Here is a 22,057-nt window from a genome sequence, read left to right on the forward strand (position 1 = left end):
CTTGACGTGTAGAAGTACCTTGAGTAGAAACAAGCAGAAAGAGATTTCCTTATTTGTTACTTATTTAAAAAGATAATGCCTTGAATGTACATTCTACATTGCAGTATTTTCCAGAATCATCCTAATGGGTTCCTTATTATATTTCCTAATTATAGTGCTGCTTTTGATACAGTTCTTGGGATAAATGTTGCAGTCAAGAAACTAAGCCGTCCTTTTCAGAATCAAACCCATGCAAAGAGAGCTTATCGTGAACTCGTCCTCTTAAAATGTGTCAATCATAAAAATGTAAGTTATGTCTATGTTTTCTCCATATAATGTTGTCCATAATGGGATAATCTTCTGGGTCTTTGGATATATGTTGGGTTTAGACTTAGGGTAAACTGCTAATAACAGTAACCATTTAAATGGTTATATTTTATTTATAAAATTCTTTTTTTAAATAGCTTTTTAAAGTTTATTTGTTTTGAGAGAGACAGCATGAGTGGGGTAGGGCCAGAAGGAGAGGAAGAGAGAGAATCCCAAGCAGGCTCTGCATTGGCAACACAGAGCCCCATGTGGGGCTTGAACCCATGAGACTGTGAGATCATGACCTGAGCTGAAACCGAGAGTCAGACGCTTAACCGACTGAGCCACCCAGGCACCCCTGTTGATAAAATTCTTAATTAACCTTGGGGAAATTGAAGTCAGCCAGAAGCAACATGGTCCAGTTTGGGTCACTGAAGAGGGTTAGCAATATCAATTAACCCTGTAACCATTTGAGTTTCAGTATTTCTATTTCTATAAAATGGCAATAGTATGAACCTAACAAACTGAGGCACTACATATTCTTTTTAGAAAAACGTTGTTCTAGAAGTAGCTTTTTACCTTGTACTGTGGACATTTCAGGTTTAAATATGTCAGTAGATGGTGTGATATTCAAGATAGCTGTACTTGGCATCTCCACAGAAATCAAAGCACTGTAAATTTTAAGGAGAAATTGTAAGTTTCCAGAAAATGAGGTACTCAGGCACATTGGATGTCCACCACTAGTCTCTAAGCATTATTGTAAGCATGATTTTGATAACCTTGCCTTGTTATTAAAAAAACCATTACATGTTATGTCTGGAAGGGTCTTTGGAGATCACCCCTTGTGACCCCTTTTTTTGTTGATGAGTATTTAAGACTACACTCAATTTCATGCTGCTCCCTTTGTTTTAGCATAAATGCTGGATCTTTCTGGTATAGGGACATCACATACAAAACTAAGATAAGTTTATTCTTTTGAGTTTGTTTTTAATTTCTCCAGTGTATGCTTTATTTTACTTTTACATTTAAAAATTTTTTTCAGATTATACAAAAGTATGGTTATTATTTTTTTAATTCAAACAATATAAACAAAGAGGCAAAAATCCTTGGCTCCCACAGTTCATTATCATTAACATTTTGGTGAGCATTCTTACATATGTATGTACATACACACATGAACTCGACCTTCTGTGTTATTGTAAATACTGCTTTTTCCCTCATGGAATGTTTCTGGACCTCAGATATATTAATGAACATAGATGGAAACCATTTTTTAAATGGTACAGATGCACAGTATTTATTTAACTAGTCACCTGTTCCTGGATATTTAGATTGTTTCCAGTTTTTGCTATTATAATCAATACTGCCACAAACATCCTTAACATGTACTTCGCACGCTTGTCCAGGTCAACTTCTTGGCCAAAGCATACTCTGCGCACTTCTGGTTTTAATATATGCTGACACATTGACCTCAAGAAAGACCATCAATTTTACACTTCCATTAAGAGTATCTGGAAAAAAAAAAAAATTAAAAAAAAAAAAAAAAAGAGTATCTGAGAATGGGGTGCCTGGATGGCTCAGTCAGTTGTGTGTCCAACTTCAGCTCAGGTCATGATCTCGTGGTTCCTGAGTTTGAGCCCCGCATCAGGCTTACTGCTGTCAGCACAGAGCCTGCTTTGGAGCTTCTGTCTCCGAAGCAGTAAGCCTGTACGTATGTATATTTATAAAAGACTATCTGAGATTTTTGTTGTACTTTACCAATCTAAGAGATGACAAATGATATCTTATTCTTACTTGTGAAGTTGAGTTCTTTTGCATATTTCTATTAGCCATTTATTTTTAAAGAATTTGTTTTCTGTGGCCTTTGTCCATTTTTCTCTTGGGCTGTTGGTGTCTTTCTTATGCATTTAGGGAGGATCTTTGGATGCTAAAGCTACCAACTCTCACTTCTTTTCCATTTGACCCCAATTAAGTTGTTTTTGCCATGCTTTTTTTTTTTTTTTTAATTTCAGTTTGGGTTTAATGTAATAAAATTTTGTAGGTTTCCTGTCATGCTTAGAAAAAGGCTTTTCTACATTAGAATTACATAAATGTTTATCCATGTTTTAATGTTTTATGATTTCATCATTTACATTTAAATCTTTGTTCCATTTGGAGTTGATGTGAAGATTGAAGTATGGATCCGATTTTATTTTTCCCTCGGTTAACCAGCCACCCCGGTTCTATATACTGAATCATTCCTCTTTCCCTTGGTCATTTGAAATGACTGAGGATGTGTGTTTGATGCTCAAACAGTGGGACTCATCACTTAACTGTTGGGGTGCCAGGACCAAGGCCTGTGGTAGAGGCCTTTCTAGAACCCTCTTTAAGTAAATACATAACACTGTGAGGGGTTCATCTTCATCATACTAAAGATACAAGTTTCACCTTCATATTTCAAAGCTTTAGAAATTTGTAGATAGTATTTAAGTTTTCACAGTTAACATATTGCTTTGTTTAGTCTTTTTCTACCCACAATTTCTATTCTTTTATGTTCAGAGCCTGAAAGACATTATATGTTAAAATTCTGTCATAATAAGTTACTAGAAACACATAAAATGTGATTTGATTAAAAGTACATCTTATTTCCAAGGTGAGAACCCTAATCATTTTACTTTTCTCAAATGCCACGTAATAGGATATTTTGGTAAAGCTAATAACAATAATAAAAACTGAGTTCTGCTGTGATTTGTTTTTCAGTTTTAGTACATTTTAACATTAAACTTAATTTTTATAGTTAAAGTTACGACATGCTGAGGTAAAATAAATTTTCTTTTCAGATAATTAGTTTGTTAAATGTGTTTACACCACAGAAGACTCTAGAAGAATTTCAAGATGTGTAAGTATCATTTTTACTCAGTGATGCACTGTGTATCAAAGACTGAAAACTTAGAAAAGTAACTGCTTGTTTTACTTAGGAAATGTAGGTAGTAGCTATACATTTATTTGTTTGTTTGTTTGTTTGTTTATTTATTTATTTATTTAAGAGAGAGAGAAAGAGAGAGAGAGCACATGTGAGCAGCGGAGGGTCAGAGAGAGGGAGAGAGAGAATCCCAAGCAGGCTCTGCGCTGCCAGCATGGAGCCAAACGCTGGTCTCAATCCCTCAAACTGAGATCGTGACCTGAGCCGAAATCCAGAGTTGGACGTTTAATCGACTGAGCCAACCAGGCGCCCCAAGTAGCAGTATAATTTTAATGATAGACACTTTTTTCTCTGGAGAAATGTTAAGAAATATCGATAATAATATTCAGTATTTGTGCCTAGATATTATCATCTCCATAACAGGTAAAGGATGACTGAAAATAATTCTTCAGAGGAGACAGTGACCATTAATGCTGCCAATTCACTTTGCTGAAATATAAAATGTTTTTCTCCACTCCCCCAAAACCCAGGATTGTAGGGTTTGGGTGTTTATAATTATTATTTGAAATGATTATGTTGTTAAATATTGTATGTTTCCACAATCTGAAATAGAATTATCTTAGAATAAAATGTTAATTTATCATATTGAAATGCCCAATTCATCCTAAATTTACTGGTGTATTCATTGAAAAAATATTTGATTGCCATTTGTGTGCTAAGCACTCTCTTGGACCTGGCATACTTTAGTGACCCAAAGCAGGCAAAAATCCCTTTTATTATTTAAAATTGCAGGTGAGGGGCATCTGGGTGGCTCAGTTTCTTAAGCATCTGACTCTTTTCTTTTTTAATTCTTTTTTTAATGTTTATTTATTCTTGAGAGATAGAGACAGCGCAAGCAGGGGAGGGGCAGAGAGAGAGGGAGACACAGAATCCAAAGCAGCCTCCAGGTTCTGAGCTGTCAGCACAGAGCCCGACCCAGAGCTTGAACCCACAAACCACGAGGTCATGACCTGAGCCAAAGTCAGACACTTAACCGACTGAGCCACCCAGATGCCCCTTAAGCATCTGACTCTTGATTGATCTCCCCTCAGGTCTTGATCAGAGTTGTGAGTTCAAGCCCCATATTAGGTTCTGTGCTGGGCTTGAAGCCTACTTAAAAAAAAAATTGCAGGTGGTCATAGTCCTTCTGAGAGCTTTTGAGAAGGCCAGAGAAGGTAAGCAATCAGCACAAGCAGGGCAATGATGCCATCATAAGAATGTGGCAAGTACTCTGGAAGAAGTGGGGCATGGTGTAGGGGTCAGTAGTGCTGGCAGTTAGGAGTCAGGCTGCAATCGTAAGCAGGGTGGTAGGAGAAAGACATCACTGGATTGGTGACATTTGAAGAAAGCCTTGAAGGAGGTGAGGGGTTAGTCCTACAGGTATTTGAGGGAAGATGGTATCAAGATAGAAGGAACGGCAGAAGGTGTGGAAGTGGGGCCATTCCTGGTGGGCTCTGAGTTGCAAGTGGCCGGTGTGGCTGGAGTTGGGCAGCAGAGGAGAGAAGTGGGGGATGCTCAGAGAAGTGATGGGGCCAGACACTGCCAGGCCTCTGGGCTATTGTAAGGACTTCCTTCTACTCTAAGACAAGGCAGTGAGGCTTGAGCAGAGGCATGAGCGTCTCTGACTTACATTTATATTTTCAAAGAATAACTTTGGTTTCTGGGTTGCAGTGTGGAGGACTGGAGCGTGGAGGACTGCAGTGTGGGGACTGTGGTGCAAGGACTGCAGTATGCAGGACTGTGGCATGGAGGACTGTGGTGTGAGTACTACAATGTGACTACTGCAATGTGACGACTGCAATGTGAGGACTGCAGTGTGGAGGACTCCACCATGGAGGACCACAGCATGACAACTGCAGCATGAGGAAGGCGGTGTGGAGGACTGCAGTGTGGAGGACTCCACCATGGAGGATTGTAGCGTGAGGATTGTGGTGTGAGGACTGTAGTGTGAGGACTGCGGCGTGGAGAACTGTAGTGTGAGGACTGCGGCATGGAGGGCTGCGGTATGAGGACTGCAGTGTGGAGGACTGTGGTGTGAGGACTGCGGTGTGAGGACTGCAGCATGGAGGACTGCGGCATGGAGGACTGCGGTGTGAGGACTGTGGTGTGGAGGACTGCGGTGTGAGGACTGAGGCGTGGAGGACTGCGGTGTGAGGACTGCGGCGTTGAGGACTGCGGCCTGGAGGACTGCAGTGTGAGGGCTGCAGTGTGGAGGACTGCAGCATAGAGGACTGTAGTGTGAGGACTGCGGTGTGGAGGACTGCAGTGTGAGGGCTGCAGTGTGGAGGACTGCAGTGTGGAGGACTATAGTGTGAGGACTGTAGTGTGAGGACTGCGGCATGGAGGACTGCGGTGTGAGGACTGTGGTGTGGAGGACTGCAGTGTGAGGGCTGCAGTGTGGAGGACTGCAGCATAGAGGACTGTAGTGTGAGGACTGCGGTGTGGAGGACTGCAGCGTGGAGGACTACAGTGTGGAGGACTGTAGTGAGGACTGCGGTGTGGAGGACTGTAGTGTGAAGACTAGTGTGAGGACTGCGGCATGGAGGACTGCACTGTGGAGGACTGCGGCGTGAGGACTGCGGTGTGGAGTACTGTAGTGTGAGTACTGCGGCGTGGAAGACTGCAGTGTGAGGGTTGCAGTGTGGAGGACTGTAGTGTGAGGACTGCAGTGTGGAGGACTACATTGTAGAGGACTGTAGTGTGAGGACTGCAGTGTGGAGGACTGTAGTATGAGGACTGCGGTGTGGAGGACTGTAGTGTGAGGACTGCAGCGTGGAGGACTGCAGTGTGAGGGCTGCAGTGTGGAGGACTGCAGTGTGGAGGACTGTAGTGTGAGGACTGCGGCATGGAGGACTGCAGTGTGGAGGACTGCAGTGTGGAGGACTGTGGCGTGGAGGACTGCGGTGTGAGGACCGCAGTGTGAGGACTGCAGTGTGAGGAATGCGGTGCGGAGGACTGCAGTGTGGAGGACTCCACCGTGGAGGATTGTGGTGTGAGGACGGTAGTGTGAGGATTTTAATGTGGAGGACTCCTCTGTGGAGGACTGCAGTGTGAGGGTAGGAGAGTCGAGAGTGGAGCCTGGCGCTGGCCCAAGCCCCTTCTAGGTTGAAGGTGCTCCCAGCTGAAATGAGGTGGGCTGCAGGCTGAGCAGACTGGAGGGCGAGGTAGAAGCCAGGATCAGTGTTGGACATGGGCCTCGAGACATCTCTTGGATGCCCAAGTCGGCCTGGGAACTGGGCGTTTGGGAGAGGGGCCTGGGTGGAGGGTAGGAACTTGAGAGTTGACGGTCTGTGAATGGTATTTAAAGCATTGAGATCAGAGATCAGAGTAGATGACCAAGACTTGTGATAGAGAAGAGGAGGAGGCCGAGGACCAAGGGTTGGCAGCCCCAATGGTAAGAAGTTGGGGAAAGGAGCAGGGCATAATCAGCCAGGGACATTTTGACACGGCAGTAAGTCATCAGGAGCCTTGAGGAGGACAGTGTCAGCAGAGGGGTGGGGCTTATGCCCCACTTACTCAAAATGGGAGTTAAAGAAAATGGGAGAAGAATTGGAGATGCCAAGTATACAGACCTCTTTGGGGAGTTTTGCTTGCAGAGAGAATAAGAATCTGGAGCACAGCTGGTGGGAGAAGAAGGTCAGAAATTTTCTTTTTTTTTTTTTTTAATTTAAAAAAAATTTTTTTAACCTTTATTTTTTGAGAGAAAGAGTGTGAGTGGGGTCGGGGCAGAGAGAGAGGGAGACACAGAATCTGAAGCAGACTCCAGGCTCCAAGCTGTCAGCACAGAGCCTGACACGGGGCTCGAACTCATGAACCATGAGATCATGACCTGAGCCGAACTCAGACCCTTAACCGACTGAGCTACCCAGGTGCCCCAAGGTCAGAAATTTTCTTAAGGTGAAGCAAGTAACAGCATGGTTTCTATCCTGGTAAGTATGATCCAGTAGCAAAAAAAATATATATAAAGATTTAGGAGAATTTGAATTTTGAGATTCTATTTACTATGATATAAAATTGTTTTGTCTTTAACTTGAAATACATCACAGTGGCAGTTTTTTCCTAAGCTTCTACTAAGTTCCATTATATGTTTACTTCTTGACAGGATACCTTATAAATGTTTGGAGGAAAGTTATCTTTCTTTTATTTTCTTTTCCTTTTCTTTTCTTTTTTTGCTTTAGCCAGTGCAATAACTAGGTAGTAAGTTATTACTGTTTCCTATAAATACAGTTTAGTAACCATGAAGGAATTTGGGGTAATTTTATGTGTACATGGCTGATCTTTTTTTTCCTCAGGTATTTGGTCATGGAATTAATGGATGCTAACTTATGTCAGGTTATTCATATGGAGTTGGACCATGAAAGAATGTCCTACCTTCTCTACCAGATGCTCTGTGGTATTAAACATCTGCATTCAGCTGGTATAATTCATAGAGTAAGTAGTGATGCCGTGTCAGTTTTATTTTTAAAATCACAATCATTTTGTTACCGTGATTCTCAAGGTACAAAAGAATTTAATATTTTCAAAAAAAAATTCTTTGATGTTTGTTTATTTTAGAGAGAGACAGAGACAGAGAGAGGGCAAGGAGGGGAGGGGCAGAGAGAGGGAGCACAGAATCCGAGGCAAGCTCCAGGCTCTAAGCTGTCAGCACAGAGCCTGATGCGGGAGTCAAACCCAGTAATCATGAGATCATAACCTGAGCCAAAGTTGGACACTTAACCGACCACCCAGGCGCCCCAATTTTTTTTAAAAGTTGTCAGCATTGAGAATCCAAAGAAACCGTGGGATCGTGTCGAGTTTCCAAATCCTGTTGAGAGTAGAAGATGTTTTTGTGAAGTGCCTGGTTCTCCCCAGCCCGCTTGAGCCACCCTGGATGTAGGCTTGAGCTGCTCCATTTGATGCTGCAAAAGAAAAAAATAAAATTTTAACCTTTAATTTTGAAGTGACTTAAAAATTACAAGAACAGGACAGAGAACTACCAAATTATCCCAAACTATTTACCCAGACTCATCTATTAATATATTCACCATTATTTGAAATGGCATTTTTAAAGAGCCAGGAATTTAGGTTTGGGGTTGGGAATGGTTAGAGGCTAAGTAGTAAATTATACCATTGCTTGAGAAATCTTACCTAAATTATGGGCCAAATATCCATTTCTTATGTTGTAAAATTTTGCCACTCCAGCATCCCAGCCCCACTGTTGGGAACTCTGGGAATGGCCTTGGGTGGGCCTCTTGACTGGGCTCTCCTGGGATTTGAACGACAGCTGCCTGGACTATCAGGAAGTAACATTTAAAAACCAGTGAGGTACAGTGTAATTCTGTAAGCTGGTTTTAGGAGTTCTTGTTTATTTTTTGACTTGTAGCACTGTGTAAGCAGACCATCATGATAGATTTTTTCTTTAACAACTAAAATGTTGTGTGAGGCTATAGGCAGAGATAATATAATTTTGTTGGAAACATTCTTAGCATTCCCTACGTTATTACCATACTAATTTCGTTGACAGACTGTTGTTAGATATTCTCTTCCAACATCAAGAAGTTGTAATTTCTCTGAACAAAAATCTGTGCAGGGAGAAAGATAGTGAGACAGGAACAATGAAGCCTATTCACATAGAAAAGAATAGAGAGATTTTCAGTGGTGCAGAGTAGATCATTTAGGTGCCAGGAAATGTTGGCCACAGCGGCACAGCCCACCCATTCTGAGAGGACTAAGCTGCCCTCGCCCCTCATCCTCGTCCTGGGCCTCAGGTCTGTGACCCCAAAGCCAGCATGCGTGGGCAGTGTACCTGGTCCTCCCAGGGCCTGTCTGGCACATCACACACTGAGACGTCCTCCTGACTGGGTGCTGTTTCTTAAAATGTGGCCTTTGCTGCCACCAAGTGTTCAGTTCGAATAATACAAATTTGGTTTAAAAATAGCATTACTTCTCTTTTTTAAGTTTTTATTTAAATTCCAGTTAGTTGACATATAGTGTAATATTAGTCTCAGGTGTACAGTATAGTGATTCAACAGTTCTATACATCACCCAGTGCTCATCACAACATGTGCCCTCCTTAATCCCCATCACCTATTTAACCCCTTCCTTACTCACTTCCCCTCTGGCAACCATCAGTTTGTTCTCTAGAGTTAAGAGTCTGTTTCTTGGTTTGCCTCTCTCTCTCTCTCTCTCTCTCTCTCTCTCTCTCTCTCTTTCTCTCTTTTTTTATCCCTTTGCTTGTTTTTTTTGTTTGTTTTGTTTCTTAAATTCCACATATGAGTGAAATATGGCGTTTGTCTCTGCCTTCTTTCACTTAGCATTATAAGTAATATTAATTTTTTTAATTAAAAATAGACTTCCCAACATACCATTCTATTTCTCTTCCTAAAATTTTCATAGGCCTTTATATAAACGAAGACACTCTTGAACACATTTTGTGTTAAATTCACGTTTTAGAATAAATTTCCAGCCTTATTATTACTAGGCCTCGTAATGTTCAGCCTTATCAGTTTTGTAAAGGGAAACGCTTTGCCTCACTTGTTTCTCCCTTCTTGGAGCAGGAGATTCATGGGGAAGCAATACCTTCACATTCCTGGGGACCTTTTCAGGGCTGAGGCACACACATGCCCATGTTACAGAATGTTCCATCCCTGAAGGTTGGTCCCACTCCTGCTGACCACAAAGTCAAAAAGAGTCCAAAGTCCAAAGAGGTGTCTGCATTGCCCAGCACAATGTTTTGAAACCAGAGGACACCTGAGCAAATGATTCCACGGACCACTTCTCCATCCTGTCCACCACTCCACAGGCCTTGCCATTCTTGTATCTGTTCACACATTTGTGTGCTTGCCAGGCTTTGTTTTACTCATGAAAAGTCATGCATGTTCGTTGTGGGAAAGAGAGAGAAAGCAAAGAGTGAGAGGCCCTGTTGGGACCCCTCCAGGACCCAAGACGTGAACTGCAAGAGTCCTTTAGTGGGTTAACAGTTGTCCGTGAGCCTCTCCAGTCCTTTCTCCTATACACAGATCCATACACAAGATACGCCCTTTCGGTTTGGCTTAATAAAGTGCTTTCATACTACATGTAAAATTTAATTATTTGAAAAATAAAACACCCACGGTCCTACCACTTTTTAGAATCACTTCTGTGGTTCAAAATTTAAAAGAGGTAAAAGGCCACCAGCTCTCCGTTGCTGCCTGGAGGTGGCCAGTGATAGCAGTTAGGTGTATTTCCTTACTAACTTTACAGTGACACACTCTCCTTATTTATGCTGATACCAACATATCCGCATGTACTTATGTCCTTTTGAATTTATATTTTTCAGAAAGAGGATCAACTTTTATGTAATTGTTCTGCAACTTGCTGAGCAAGTCGGTTGATTTGTTCCTTATTTTAATTAAGGATCAAATAGTTCTAATATTTATTTTAAAAGAGGGTCCCCACTCTCTCCTTCTCATTTCTCACTCCCCAGAAGCAAACCCTGTTCTTTTAGCTGTCACATTGGTGTTTCTGTCTGTATATTGAAATAATAGTGGATCTCTATCCATTGGCCTTTTTTCAGTAGGGGACGTAAGGTACCAATTTAGCTCCATTTTACCCACCCAGACCCACTCCCTGCCACCTTTCCTGTCCCCTGCTTTCCCAGGTATTTACACTGTTGTGAATTGTAAACCTGGAAATCTCAAGTTTGGGCCAGTATCGATAGTGTGTTTTACATCATTGTGACCCCCTACATGCTCTCCGCTGCACAGCCTCCTATTTATACGATGATTGTATTTCTTTTCCTTTCAACATTTTGTCCCTGAAGTTAACAGTACTTGTTTTTTGATTTGTTTGCATTTCTGTTTTCATTGTTTTGTTTTTCTATGCTCTACTTGCTAAGTTAACGCTAAGCCTTCTGCGGGGCATCTAGGTTTTCTCTCAGTTCACCCAGATGATGTGCTGTTGCATCACCTGTGAGATCTCGCTCTTGGAGCCTCAGTGCTGCTCCCAGATGGATGGGCTGCCCCCATACCTGATGCGGAGGGATTGTCCTGGACCTGGCCCAGCATTTTCCTGGTGGTTCTCTTTGCCTTTTGCTGGTGTTGGACCCCCTGCTTCCGGACCCCTGTCCGATCTTTCTCGGATTACTCCCTTGTTTCGGTGGAACACATCCTCCAGTAGCTTCCCCAGAAGTGGTGCATGGGAGGTAAATTTTCTGAGGCCTCGTATGCCTGAAACTCTTTACTCTGCCCTGCCACATGAGTCATAGTATGGTTGGACATAGAATTCTCCACTACACATCAGTCGCCCTCCAGGTTGTAAATGCAGCACCCCGTTGTAATGTGGTATGATTTGGCTTTTGAGCTTTCTAACACCATTCTTCTTCCTGATCCTTTGCAAGTGCCCTGTTGGGTTTTATCTCTGGAATCTTCTAAAAATTTTCCTTTATTTATTGCATTCTAAAATGTTATGATGATATGCCTTGATGTGGAAATTTTTAATTGTGGTGGGCACTTCATGGCCCCTTCAGTCTGGAAGGCCATGCCATAGAGCTGTGAGAATTGGGGTGGGGCCAGGTTCTCACCAGGTGGGATGCAGGCCTCCACCACAGAGCCCTGTCTTCAGGCTTGCGCCCCTCACCCATTCCCTCCCTGGGCCACATACCAGCACATCTGTTGGTATTATGCCTGAGGCCCTAGTCTGGAAACTTGATTTCAGTTTTTCTCAATTATGGGCCAGTACGAGTGAAGAAGGAGCCCAGGCCTCTCTTCTGGGGTGAAGCTGGGGGGATCTGGAAGGTCTACCATTACCTTTACACAGATCTTTCCAAAACCTCCCTCAGTGTCCCATCCCTGCTGCACGCTGCCTTCTGGAGCACCTGTCGTTCACTTCCTGAGTGTCTCCTGGATTTGTGGTCCCCCTTGTCTTGCTTGGGCCACTCACTGAGGTTGGAATGTACTGTACTCAGTCAAGTCATTTCCTGCCCCTCTGCTGCTCTTTGTCCCCATAGAGCGCGTGGGGTTTTTCACTGACAGCACTGGCGTGCCAGGATAGGCTTGGATCTGCAGGATACATTTTGGGAGAAGGCCTGTGAGGAAGAACTGGGGAGTGGGCTGGAGCAGCTGGAGCAGGTGGAGAGGCCAGAAGGAGGCAGCACGGGTCTGACCCTTTGGAGGGGTTGAGGGCAGAGCTGCAGGACAGCTCTCAGAAAGCTTTGCCCGCCCTGGAGTCCTTGAGCCACCTGCCAGGGAAGTCTGGTATCTCACAAGAAGGGGCTTCTGCCACGCACAGTCACTGGTCAAGAGCCACACAGGTCAAGAGAAGCTCCCCGATGCTCCCCCTGGGCCTCTCTTCCAGAGGGGAACTGAGAGGAGGTAGGCCACTGGGACAAACTATAGCTCCTGTCATTGCAGCTGCTCTCTGGGCCCCAACAGATGCTCATTCTCTCCCTTCTCCATTCTCCCTACCTTCAGCCACCACCTTGGCAGGTCACTATGGCTTGCCTACATGTGACCCAAACCTTCAGATCTGAGGGGTCTGACTCTGGTGGCTCACGGTGGGCCACTGGGTCCATGGATCCACCCGGCAGTCACCTCCCCAGCCCTGCAAGGGTATGATTGGAAAGGATACACTTGGCAGTTGGAGTGACCTCTGCATTGGTTCCTTGGCCTGTGAGGTAAGAAGTAGCACGATGGGGAAGGCCAAGTGGAAACATGAGACTGTCCCCTCAAGTCAAAAATATTATTGATCTCAGGGGGTTGGGAGGGATAGAGGAGATTAGCGCCACCATTGCAACTTAAGGAATGCAGGGATAGCGGTTCTGTCATATCTCAGTTTGACTCACTAGTCTAGCCTGGAAGGAACTAGGTGGTCCTAGAGAGTGTAGACCTCTGCGACATAACCAGCTCATAGTCCTGGTTGCAGCTGCTGTGTACGACGTGGTAGAGTTGCTGGAACGATTAATAAGGCCCCAGGGATGGCGTGAAGCCATTGACTGCACAAATGCATTCATCTACATGGATTGGAAAAGAGGATCATAAAATAGCTGGAAAAGGTCTGGACCAGTCTCCATGTTTTACCCGGCCTCCCAACCCCCTTCTAAGTGGGTCTTTGAGTTGCAAGGTCCATGCAGAGCTTTTGTCCAGTAGTCCTCCAGATAACTGCTTAGCCTCCCATGCCAAGGTTCGGTCACCCAGGCGAGTGGCTATAGGTACCTGTGGGGAAGAATTGGGGAAATCAAGGCAGTGGATGTTTGTCCCCATGTGCAGAGTCCTCCTTCCTAGGATACCTCTTCAGTCAGTGGGTTCTGATCTGAGAAGTGACCAGGCCTTGTGGTGCTTTGTGGGGTGATGCCCTCGGCCTCCTCCTCTTCTGCTGCCCTCGCCCTTCTTCAGTTACACATGCTTCGTGCACTCTTATTGGCTGTCCCAAGGATGCCACACTCTGTTTACTATCCCCACACCCTGTGGGTCAAGCCCCAAGTTCAGGTGTCCTTCCTATTTTAATGTGTGTTTCTTATTTTCCTTGTTTGGGGTGTTTTTCAAGATTTAAAGGGACAGAACTGTCTTGACTCTGCTGCCATGAAGCTCTAAGTCCAGTTGGTTTTGGAAAGCTGCACCTGGTTTTGTGTGAAGGCTGATGAGAGAACGGCACGGAAGTGGGGAGCCTCCCATTAGCAGGCATCCAGAGGTTGGCCACCTCCCCCAAAGCCTGCCAAGACCACTGTCTACACTGGAGAGCCTGATTTGCATTTTATTATCACAGTTTTCCAGCAGATGGCAGTAAAGTATGTTCCAACCAAATCAGTAGAAGGCAAGAATTTTCTGACAGGTGAAAGGGGCATGTTTTCTTTTCTTTCTTTTTTCCAAATTTAAATTCAGGTTAGTTAACATACAATGTAGTCTTGGCTTCAGGAGTAGGACCCAGTGATTTCATCTCTTACATATGACACCCAGTACTCATCCCAACAAGTGCCCTCCTTAATGTCCATCACCCATTTAACCCATCCCCCTACCCACCTCCCCTCCAGCAACCCTCAGTTTGTTCTCTGTATTTAAGTCTCTTATGGTCTGTCTCCCTCTTTATTTTTATCTTATTTTTCCTTCCTTTCCCCTATATTCATCCATTGAGTTTCGTAAATTCCACATATGAGTGAAATCATATGGTATCTGTCTTTCTCTGACTGACTGATTTCACTTAGCATAATACCCTCTAGTTCCAGCTATGTAGTTGCAAATGGCAAGATTTCATTCTTTTTCATCACCAAGTAGTATTCCATTGTGTATATACACCATATCTTCTTTATCTATTCATCAGTCAATGGACATTTGGACTCTTTCCATAATTTGGCTATTGTAGATAGCACTGCTATAAGCATTGGGGTGCATGTGCCCCTGCAAATCAGAATTTTTGTATCCTATGGATAAATACCTAGTAGTGCAATTGCTGGGTTGTAGGGTAGTTCTATTTTTAATTTTTGAGGAACCTCCACACTGTTTTCCAGAGTGGCTGCACCAGTTTGCATTCCCACCAACAGTGCAAAAGTGTTCCCCTTTCTCCACATCCTCACCAACATCTATTGTGTCCTGAGTTGTTAATTTTAGCCATTCTGACTGGTGTGAGGTGATATCTCATTGTGGTTTTGATTTGTATTTCCCTAACGAGTGCTGTTGAGCATCTTTTCATGCGCCTGTTGGCCATCTGGATGTCTCCTTTGGAGAAGTGTCTATTCACATCTTCTGCCCATTTATTCACTGGACTGTTTTGGGGTGCTGAGTGTGGGCATGTTTTCTAACTCACTCTGCAGTTCATTGAACTGGCCAGTGGTGCAGCTGTAGTAACCCTTCTCCTGTGGCTGTGCTTTAGATCCAAGGCCAGAGTGTATTTCAGGGGCTGCTGGGTGGCAAAGTATAGACATTACAAATTTTTCAAAAATCAGCCTCCTAAAAAGAAAGCACCTATTGACATCCCCACCAACAGTGTAAGGAAGGTTCTGTGTTGGCTTCTCCTGCCAGCCCGGGATATTATCATGATTTTCCTCATTGCCACGGGAGAGACCAAAAATAGCTCCTTGTCATTTGGAAATTTTAAAAAATTATAATAATAATAGTTTTTTTTTTCACAAAGTTGAGCATTATTTCGTTTGTTAGCAATTTGTATTCTCAGTTGCCTCTTCTTGCCACAGTCTTTGGTTTAAAAAAAAAAAAGAAACTAGGAACAGGTTGGTTTATTTTGCCTTAGCTGTATTACTGCCTCCTCACAGGGAAGAGTCACTGGTTTGCGTGAGGGGCTGATTCAGCGCCTGCAGAATTGTGGGTGTGGGGTGGTGGTGCTCCCCCAAGTCTTTCCCACATCAAGACACACGGAGAAGGTGGTCACATGGTGCTCTGGGGCCGATGAGGGGCCAGAGCATCTGCATGGGAATTGGTCGGAATTTTCATTGCAATTTTCACACATTAGATATTTAAACCAAATCCAGGAAGTTTGGAAGGAGAACATTTAACAGTAATGGAACATAATTTCAGCTGATGTTATTTTTAAGTGGTTTCCTGCTTATCCTGCTAACGCATTGTAGCCATCACACACACCTGTGTGTGCTCATCTGTGACACATCACTTGGAAAGCGTTAGGTAGGTAACTGGGCCTGAAACCTCACACCTAAAGCCCTCCCAAGTCCTCCTGTGTGATGTGACTTGGGAAAAGAATAGATGGGGATAGTTTGGAAGGCAGTGTCTAGGGTGAGTTTTCAGGCTGCTGTCTCAGGCAGAAGTTGGATTCCTGTGGCCTGAGGAAGGTTCTGGGATCGGGGGTGGAAGGTGGGGTCACCATGAAAAAAGGCCTGGGGTTGTGGGGGAAGAAACTGCAGAAATTGTGTTCATGTGTTCAGGGTATGGGGTATAGGCGAGTGTGACCTGTGTGTTCACACAGCAAGCATTTTCTGAGCTTCTGCTACGTCAACCTGGGTCCTGCATCTCCTGTCACAGAACTGGTGCTGGCAGGCAAGATGAAGGTGCCTCAAAGGTGGGGTGGGCTTTCTTTTCAGAGAGAAGGAAGTGATTGTGGAATTCTTTTTCTGAAAGAAGAAAGAGCCATCCGAAAGTTGCAGAGTCAGAGAATTCTAGCTCCGTGCTGTGCAGCATGGCGGACACTAGCCGCATAAGGTTGTTGAGCGCTCAGAATGTGGCTGTTATTGTAAATACACAGATGTCAAAGACAGTACCAAAAACAGAATGTAAAGTATGTCATTAGTAATTTGTATATGTTGCTTACATTTTAAAATGATAACACTATGGGGGCGCCTGGGTGGCTCCATTGGATGAGCATCTGACTCTTGATTTCGGCTCAGGTCATGATCTCACTTGTGCACTCCACATTGGGCTCCATGCTGAGTGTGGAGCCTGCTTGAGATTCTCTGTGCTTCTGTGCTTCTGTCCCTCAACCCCGCTCATGCTCTCTCTCTTTCTTTCTAAAATAAAACAAAAACAAAACAAAAATAAGATGATAATATTGTGGATATATTGGGTTAAATAAGGTAGAGTATTAAAATTCATTCCACCCATTTGTGTTCATTCTTCCTGGTGTGGCTACTAGCAAATGTAAGTTCAGTACGTGGCTTACATTATATTTCTGTGGGCAGCAGGATGAACAGGAGGAGGGATGGGTGGGCTCTGGGGAAGCACTGAGGAGGTTTTAAGCAAAAGGATATCATGAAGCTTCCCACATGGGCCTGAGGGTGACCATCTGACTCCTTTAGGCTGATCTGTATTCATTTCAACTTAAGAGAGAAACATTTTCCAAAATCCCAGTGTTCAGTTCTAACTCTGCCCGCCCCCCCCCCCGCCCCGTTTCCCCCAGGACTCAGGTTCATCAGCAACCCCCAGCTTCACAAATCCCTACCCACACAGTGTTGTCCACTCCCATTCATTGTGTTCATTTAAACCATTTCTGCCCTAGGATTTGAAACCTAGCAACATCGTAGTAAAATCAGACTGCACGCTTAAGATCCTTGACTTTGGCCTGGCCCGGACAGCATGCACCAACTTCATGATGACCCCATACGTGGTGACGCGGTATTATCGGGCACCCGAAGTCATCCTGGGCATGGGCTACAAAGAGAATGGTGAGTGTGGGTGACACATGGCTGCTGGTCACCACCAGCCTTGTCCCGTGAGCCAAAGGAAGCACAATGTGGGGGCTGCATTATACACAAGTCATTGTGGCCCATCTCTACTGGCAGAAATCACCCACTGTTACAAATTCACTTCCAAAATGAGTATCTGTGAACATCTATCAAAGTATAACATATTTATTATAGAGAAGTATGCAAATCTATAACAGCAGTGGTACCCAAGACCTCCCCAGCCCACCTCCGGGTCTCAACCCCCAAAGGAAGCCACTATCCTAATTTCCAGCACCAAAGCTTACTTTTACTCATTGGTGAACTTGGTATAAATGGAATAATACATGTTCTCTTTTGTGTAAAATGAGTTTTTTAACACCAAAACTTAACTTACTCTAGCAATATCAGAGCTCTTTGTAACTTAGACCTTGACAAATTTGTCAAAAAGAACTCAATCACATTTCCTTGCTAAGAGTCTGAAAGTTTGCACAAGTCATCGGGGAATGAGCTGTGCTTCAAGTTTTAGATGCTCTGTAAGCAGTGTTCTGACTCTGACAGATGAGGGACACAGCCCTGTGGCGCCCTGCTGGCTCCTCCCGCCCCACCCCCACCTGCAGTAAATAGCCCTCTGCCTGGCTGAGGCCTGGGGTTCAGCTGGGCCCCATGGGAGAGGTGGAAAGGCCAGAAGTCAGGGCACCACCTCTGGCGGGTTCTCACCTGGAGCCCACAGGAGCAATCTGCCTCTGTGAGTTCCCACCGACACGGCAGTTTAGCGAGGACCGTTCGGCGGGTGCCATGTCCATATGTTACAAAAGTTCCCATTGACAAGCTGGGTCTGTCTCTGTTGGGAGGGGGTTTGAGAAAGATGCGTGGGGGTCTCCGGCTGGTTTTAATCACCTGGTGTTTGGTAGTGGACATCTGGTCTGTCGGGTGCATCATGGCAGAAATGGTCCTCCATAAAGTCCTGTTCCCAGGAAGAGACTGTATCCTTCACAGGGAGAGACCCAGCACTGGCCACGGGGGTGGGGGTAGCGATGGGGGTGGGCACATGGCCACACAGCTTTGCGGGGACAGCCACCTCTCCTTTCTGGGGTTTTGTTTGCTTCTCAAGCTGGGAAGTCCGGGAATCTTTGGCGCTAAAGCCCAGATTGCCGCTTACTGAAAGCCAGAGGAGAGGCCAGCACTCATTCGCATTGTGTAAAAAGTTCACCCTTAGCCAGCAATTTATTTTTCCATATTTGTGTGTTTAGTACGCTGTTAGAATTCCTTTTCCTCACCTTTGTTTTGTTCATGGCACTTCATAATTTTGTCATTTCATTTTGTTTTCAGTTGATATCTGGTCAGTGGGGTGCATCATGGGAGAGCTGGTGAAAGGTTGTGTGATATTCCAAGGCACTGATCGTATCCTTCCCGGGACCTTCCCGGCCATGCTTTCCATAAATGCCAAAGGCAGCAGGAGCTCAAAAGGAAAATGTTATAATTCTAGACTGTGTTCTAAGGGGGTCTATATTATGTTTGTTAAAGTAGTGTCACAAACCAAATGGTTCAACTTTACGTTTTCTTTTTTACTTGACTACCTGTAATGGTTTTATTAAACCAATTATATTAGTTTTTAATTTTATCAAAAATAGCTTAGAAATTTACTCTTTGACAGATGTATTCTGATATTTAAGTGAAAATACCATTTATTAGACCATTCAGTTAATTTAACAAGGAAAGTTGCTATCTAAATTTAATAAGCCAATACCCTTGTGTCATTTAATTAGCATACCATTTTGTTAGTTACCAGTATGGATTAAAATATTTTCCCCCCAAAGTAAGAACTGAAGCACACTACATAGGACCAAAGTAAAAGAGAATAAAAGGAAAAGTTTGTGAGGAACAGGATATGTTAATTTTCTTGCCTATTACTCTGCTGACATTTTGTAGAAATTTTTAAAAGATCCATCTAGAAGGTTCTTTTGTGACACACCTGGAGAAGTCTTAATAAATATAAAGTGCAAAAGATTAATTTATACTGTGGTTAGCAAATCACATTAATGACATCAACCATAAAAGAGAAGAGATAATGTAATACTTATAATAGCTTTCTTTCCTCATATTCCTCCATCGTTAATATTTTTTACTCTAACATGGTTCTTCACATATTCCCTTTTTCATTTGTGTTCCACTTACTACTTTCATTAGTCTTTGGTTTTGTTTTTTCGTTATGAAAGCTTAAAGTGGTCTCTGTCCATTGGCAGATTGATGGTTAATTTTAAAGGAAACCAAGCTATGTAGTCAGTGTTTTGTATGTATTTTATTAAAGTTGCTTTCATTTTTTATAATTTTATAAGGATGATTTTCTTGTAACATAAATTCTTTACAACACAAACATGGAATGAAAAGATTTTGTTCCTGTCACTTTATTTGCCTTCCTTGACATTTTTCACATCACAGATTTTATGTGGAGTTAAATACAGCATTTTATTTTGTTCTAATAAATTTTCCAGCAGTTTTCCATAGCCTTTCCTTTGATTTGCTTGTTCCAAACTATAAATAAGACTGCAAACAGACTCAGTTTAAAAAGGAAAACTTGATAAATTCTAAAGATAAATAATTTAGAAGTATCTATTTAACATCTCGTTTGTCTCAATTCTTATTCATTTTATGCCTTTCCTTTTTTTATTGAATGTTTTCTTCAGAAAGTACAAAAACGAAAACTGTGAATACTTTTTGGAGCATTATTAAGTAATTTAAAATTCCTACTTTACATATTACCATCTTGCAGTGTCAATAATTAATAGTTTTATATATAAGGCCACCTAATGTCATTCTCAAAATACACACCGAGATTAACGTCATTCTCCAAAGACAGTTTTGCCCACACCTTCAAACATTAGATTAAAAATTGTAAGCATGGAAAAAGATTCTGGAAAGCAGACTGCAGTTCTCTGAGATTTGCTTTCAGATGTATGATCTGGGATAGAACAGGAATGCCTGTCCCCACAGTAGCCCACAAGGAAAAGACAGCCTCAGTCAGACCACCTTGGGTGCACATTGTGGCTGTGTATGCTGGATGAGTCAGGGCCTCTCTGAGCCTTGGTTCCTCTTGGGTATAATGAGAAGCCCGTGGTAGCTAAGGGACGGTAATGCACGCACACACCTGGAAGATCAGCCAGGCTTCTTGGGATGGTCTTTTCCTTTCCCACCACCCTTTAGTCTACAAAAACGACCCTTTATCATGAACACACTAGACATTTATTGAGCGCCCACCCATTTCTAGGCTCCTGTCTGACTCACATTGGGAACAGTTGTTGCAGCTGCTGAGCCAAAGCCAGACTGCCAAGGGCATGAGCAGAAGCAGGGAGATGAGGGGCTGTTTCAGTTGTTCGGTGAGAAGGGCTTGAATGCCGCACAATTCTGCTTCGGCATCAAGTAGGAACAAAAGAGTGAGGGAAGAGAATACACTAGTGACTCAAATGGCCAGGACTCCTCTCCCAAGCAGGACTGCAGATGGCCAACATTCTGGAAGAACAGAGTTGTCTTCTTTGTTCTTCTAAGAGCATTTCTGCCACCTGGGTTCTTTCATAATGATGTACTTGCATTTTTCTGAGACAAACCTCTATTAGATTTTTCTAAAAACTTTTAAAAACTGCTTTTTAAACATTGCTGCCTACATGATTTTTTTCTGTCCTACGTTCTCTCGTATAATTGTTAACAGTTTCAGAATCCCTCTCCACCTCATTATTCCAAGCCCCCTGTGAAACAGGCAAAGCTGGTATTTTCTGCGTTTTACAAACAAGGGAGTTGAGACCCAAGGGAGACTGACTGCCCGGCACCTGATGCATGTCTAGTGCACAGTGGAGTCTGGAACCCAGGTCATGTACTTTGAAAGGAGATAAAATGTGCTCCAAGGTACTGCAGTGATGGGCATGGCCAGTGCCAAGTAAAACACAATGACCTCCCAAAGCTGTCTAAGCCCAGTTACAGGAAGGCATGTGGTCCTGTGAGAGAGGACGAGGCTCAGAAAGCCCCAGCTCACGTGCCGCACCCCACCTTAGACCAAGGACTCAGATCTGTCCACTTTAGGGAGCTTTCCAGTCTAAGTAACTTTGATGTGACAATTAATTTCAGTCTGCCTAAGTAATATCTAATTTCATCTTTAATCACTTCTGTCATAAGTATTCTTCAGTTACAAGATTAACTGTATTTTGATCTAGAAGGGGAAGGCATACATTCCTCAGTGTGTTGGTTTAATAAACCATGATCAGAGTTTATAAAGGAGCAGAGTTTTTAAAAGTAGTGTCAACTTTGGAGACCCCAACCACCATGTGAATATTATTTTAGAATACCTTGGCTGCCCCAGTGGGACAGCCTAGTTAATTACCTATCAGTAGGCAAAAATAGGATCTAAGTGTTTCTTTGAATAATGCTACTCCGTGTAACGTGACTGTAAGCCCCTTCAGTTGTATTTTCCTCAAGAGACTCCTTAGATATTGATCAGTGGAATAAAGTCATTGAGCAGCTAGGAACGCCGTCTGCGGATTTTATGAAGAAACTTCAGCCGACCGTGAGGAATTATGTAGAAAACAGACCAAAGTACCCCGGAATCAAATTTGAAGAACTCTTCCCAGATTGGATATTCCCATCAGAATCTGAACGAGACAAAATAAAAAGTAAGATGCCCTTCCCCTTCCTCCCCCCCCCCCCATATCGGTTTTCTCAATCCAGGGGCCGCTTTCACCTTTTCAGGTTTGCATTCTGACAGCTACGAA

General features: G+C 43.4%; 1 protein-coding gene across 4 annotated transcripts in view; it reads left to right on the plus strand.

Moving 5' to 3' along the window:
- MAPK9 (mitogen-activated protein kinase 9) overlaps positions 1-22,057 on the plus strand; it is a 59,028-nt gene that overhangs the window by 28,741 nt on the left and 8,230 nt on the right. For 2 of the 4 annotated variants that reach the window (XM_030315989.1, XM_030315973.1), the window contains exons 3-8: positions 156-285; positions 3,105-3,163; positions 7,519-7,657; positions 17,135-17,300; positions 18,630-18,701; positions 21,776-21,958. In XM_030315989.1, coding sequence (XP_030171849.1) covers positions 156-285; positions 3,105-3,163; positions 7,519-7,657; positions 17,135-17,300; positions 18,630-18,701; positions 21,776-21,958 — 749 coding nt within the window. Of the gene's footprint in view, positions 1-155; positions 286-3,104; positions 3,164-7,518; positions 7,658-17,134; positions 17,301-18,211; positions 18,284-18,629; positions 18,702-21,775; positions 21,959-22,057 lie in introns of all 4 variants that reach the window. The other 2 variants (XM_030315983.1, XM_030315996.1) reach the window with 2 other exon arrangements.

This window comes from Lynx canadensis, chromosome A1 (genome assembly GCF_007474595.2).
Source record: "Lynx canadensis isolate LIC74 chromosome A1, mLynCan4.pri.v2, whole genome shotgun sequence".
Classification (NCBI taxonomy): domain Eukaryota; kingdom Metazoa; phylum Chordata; class Mammalia; order Carnivora; family Felidae; genus Lynx; species Lynx canadensis.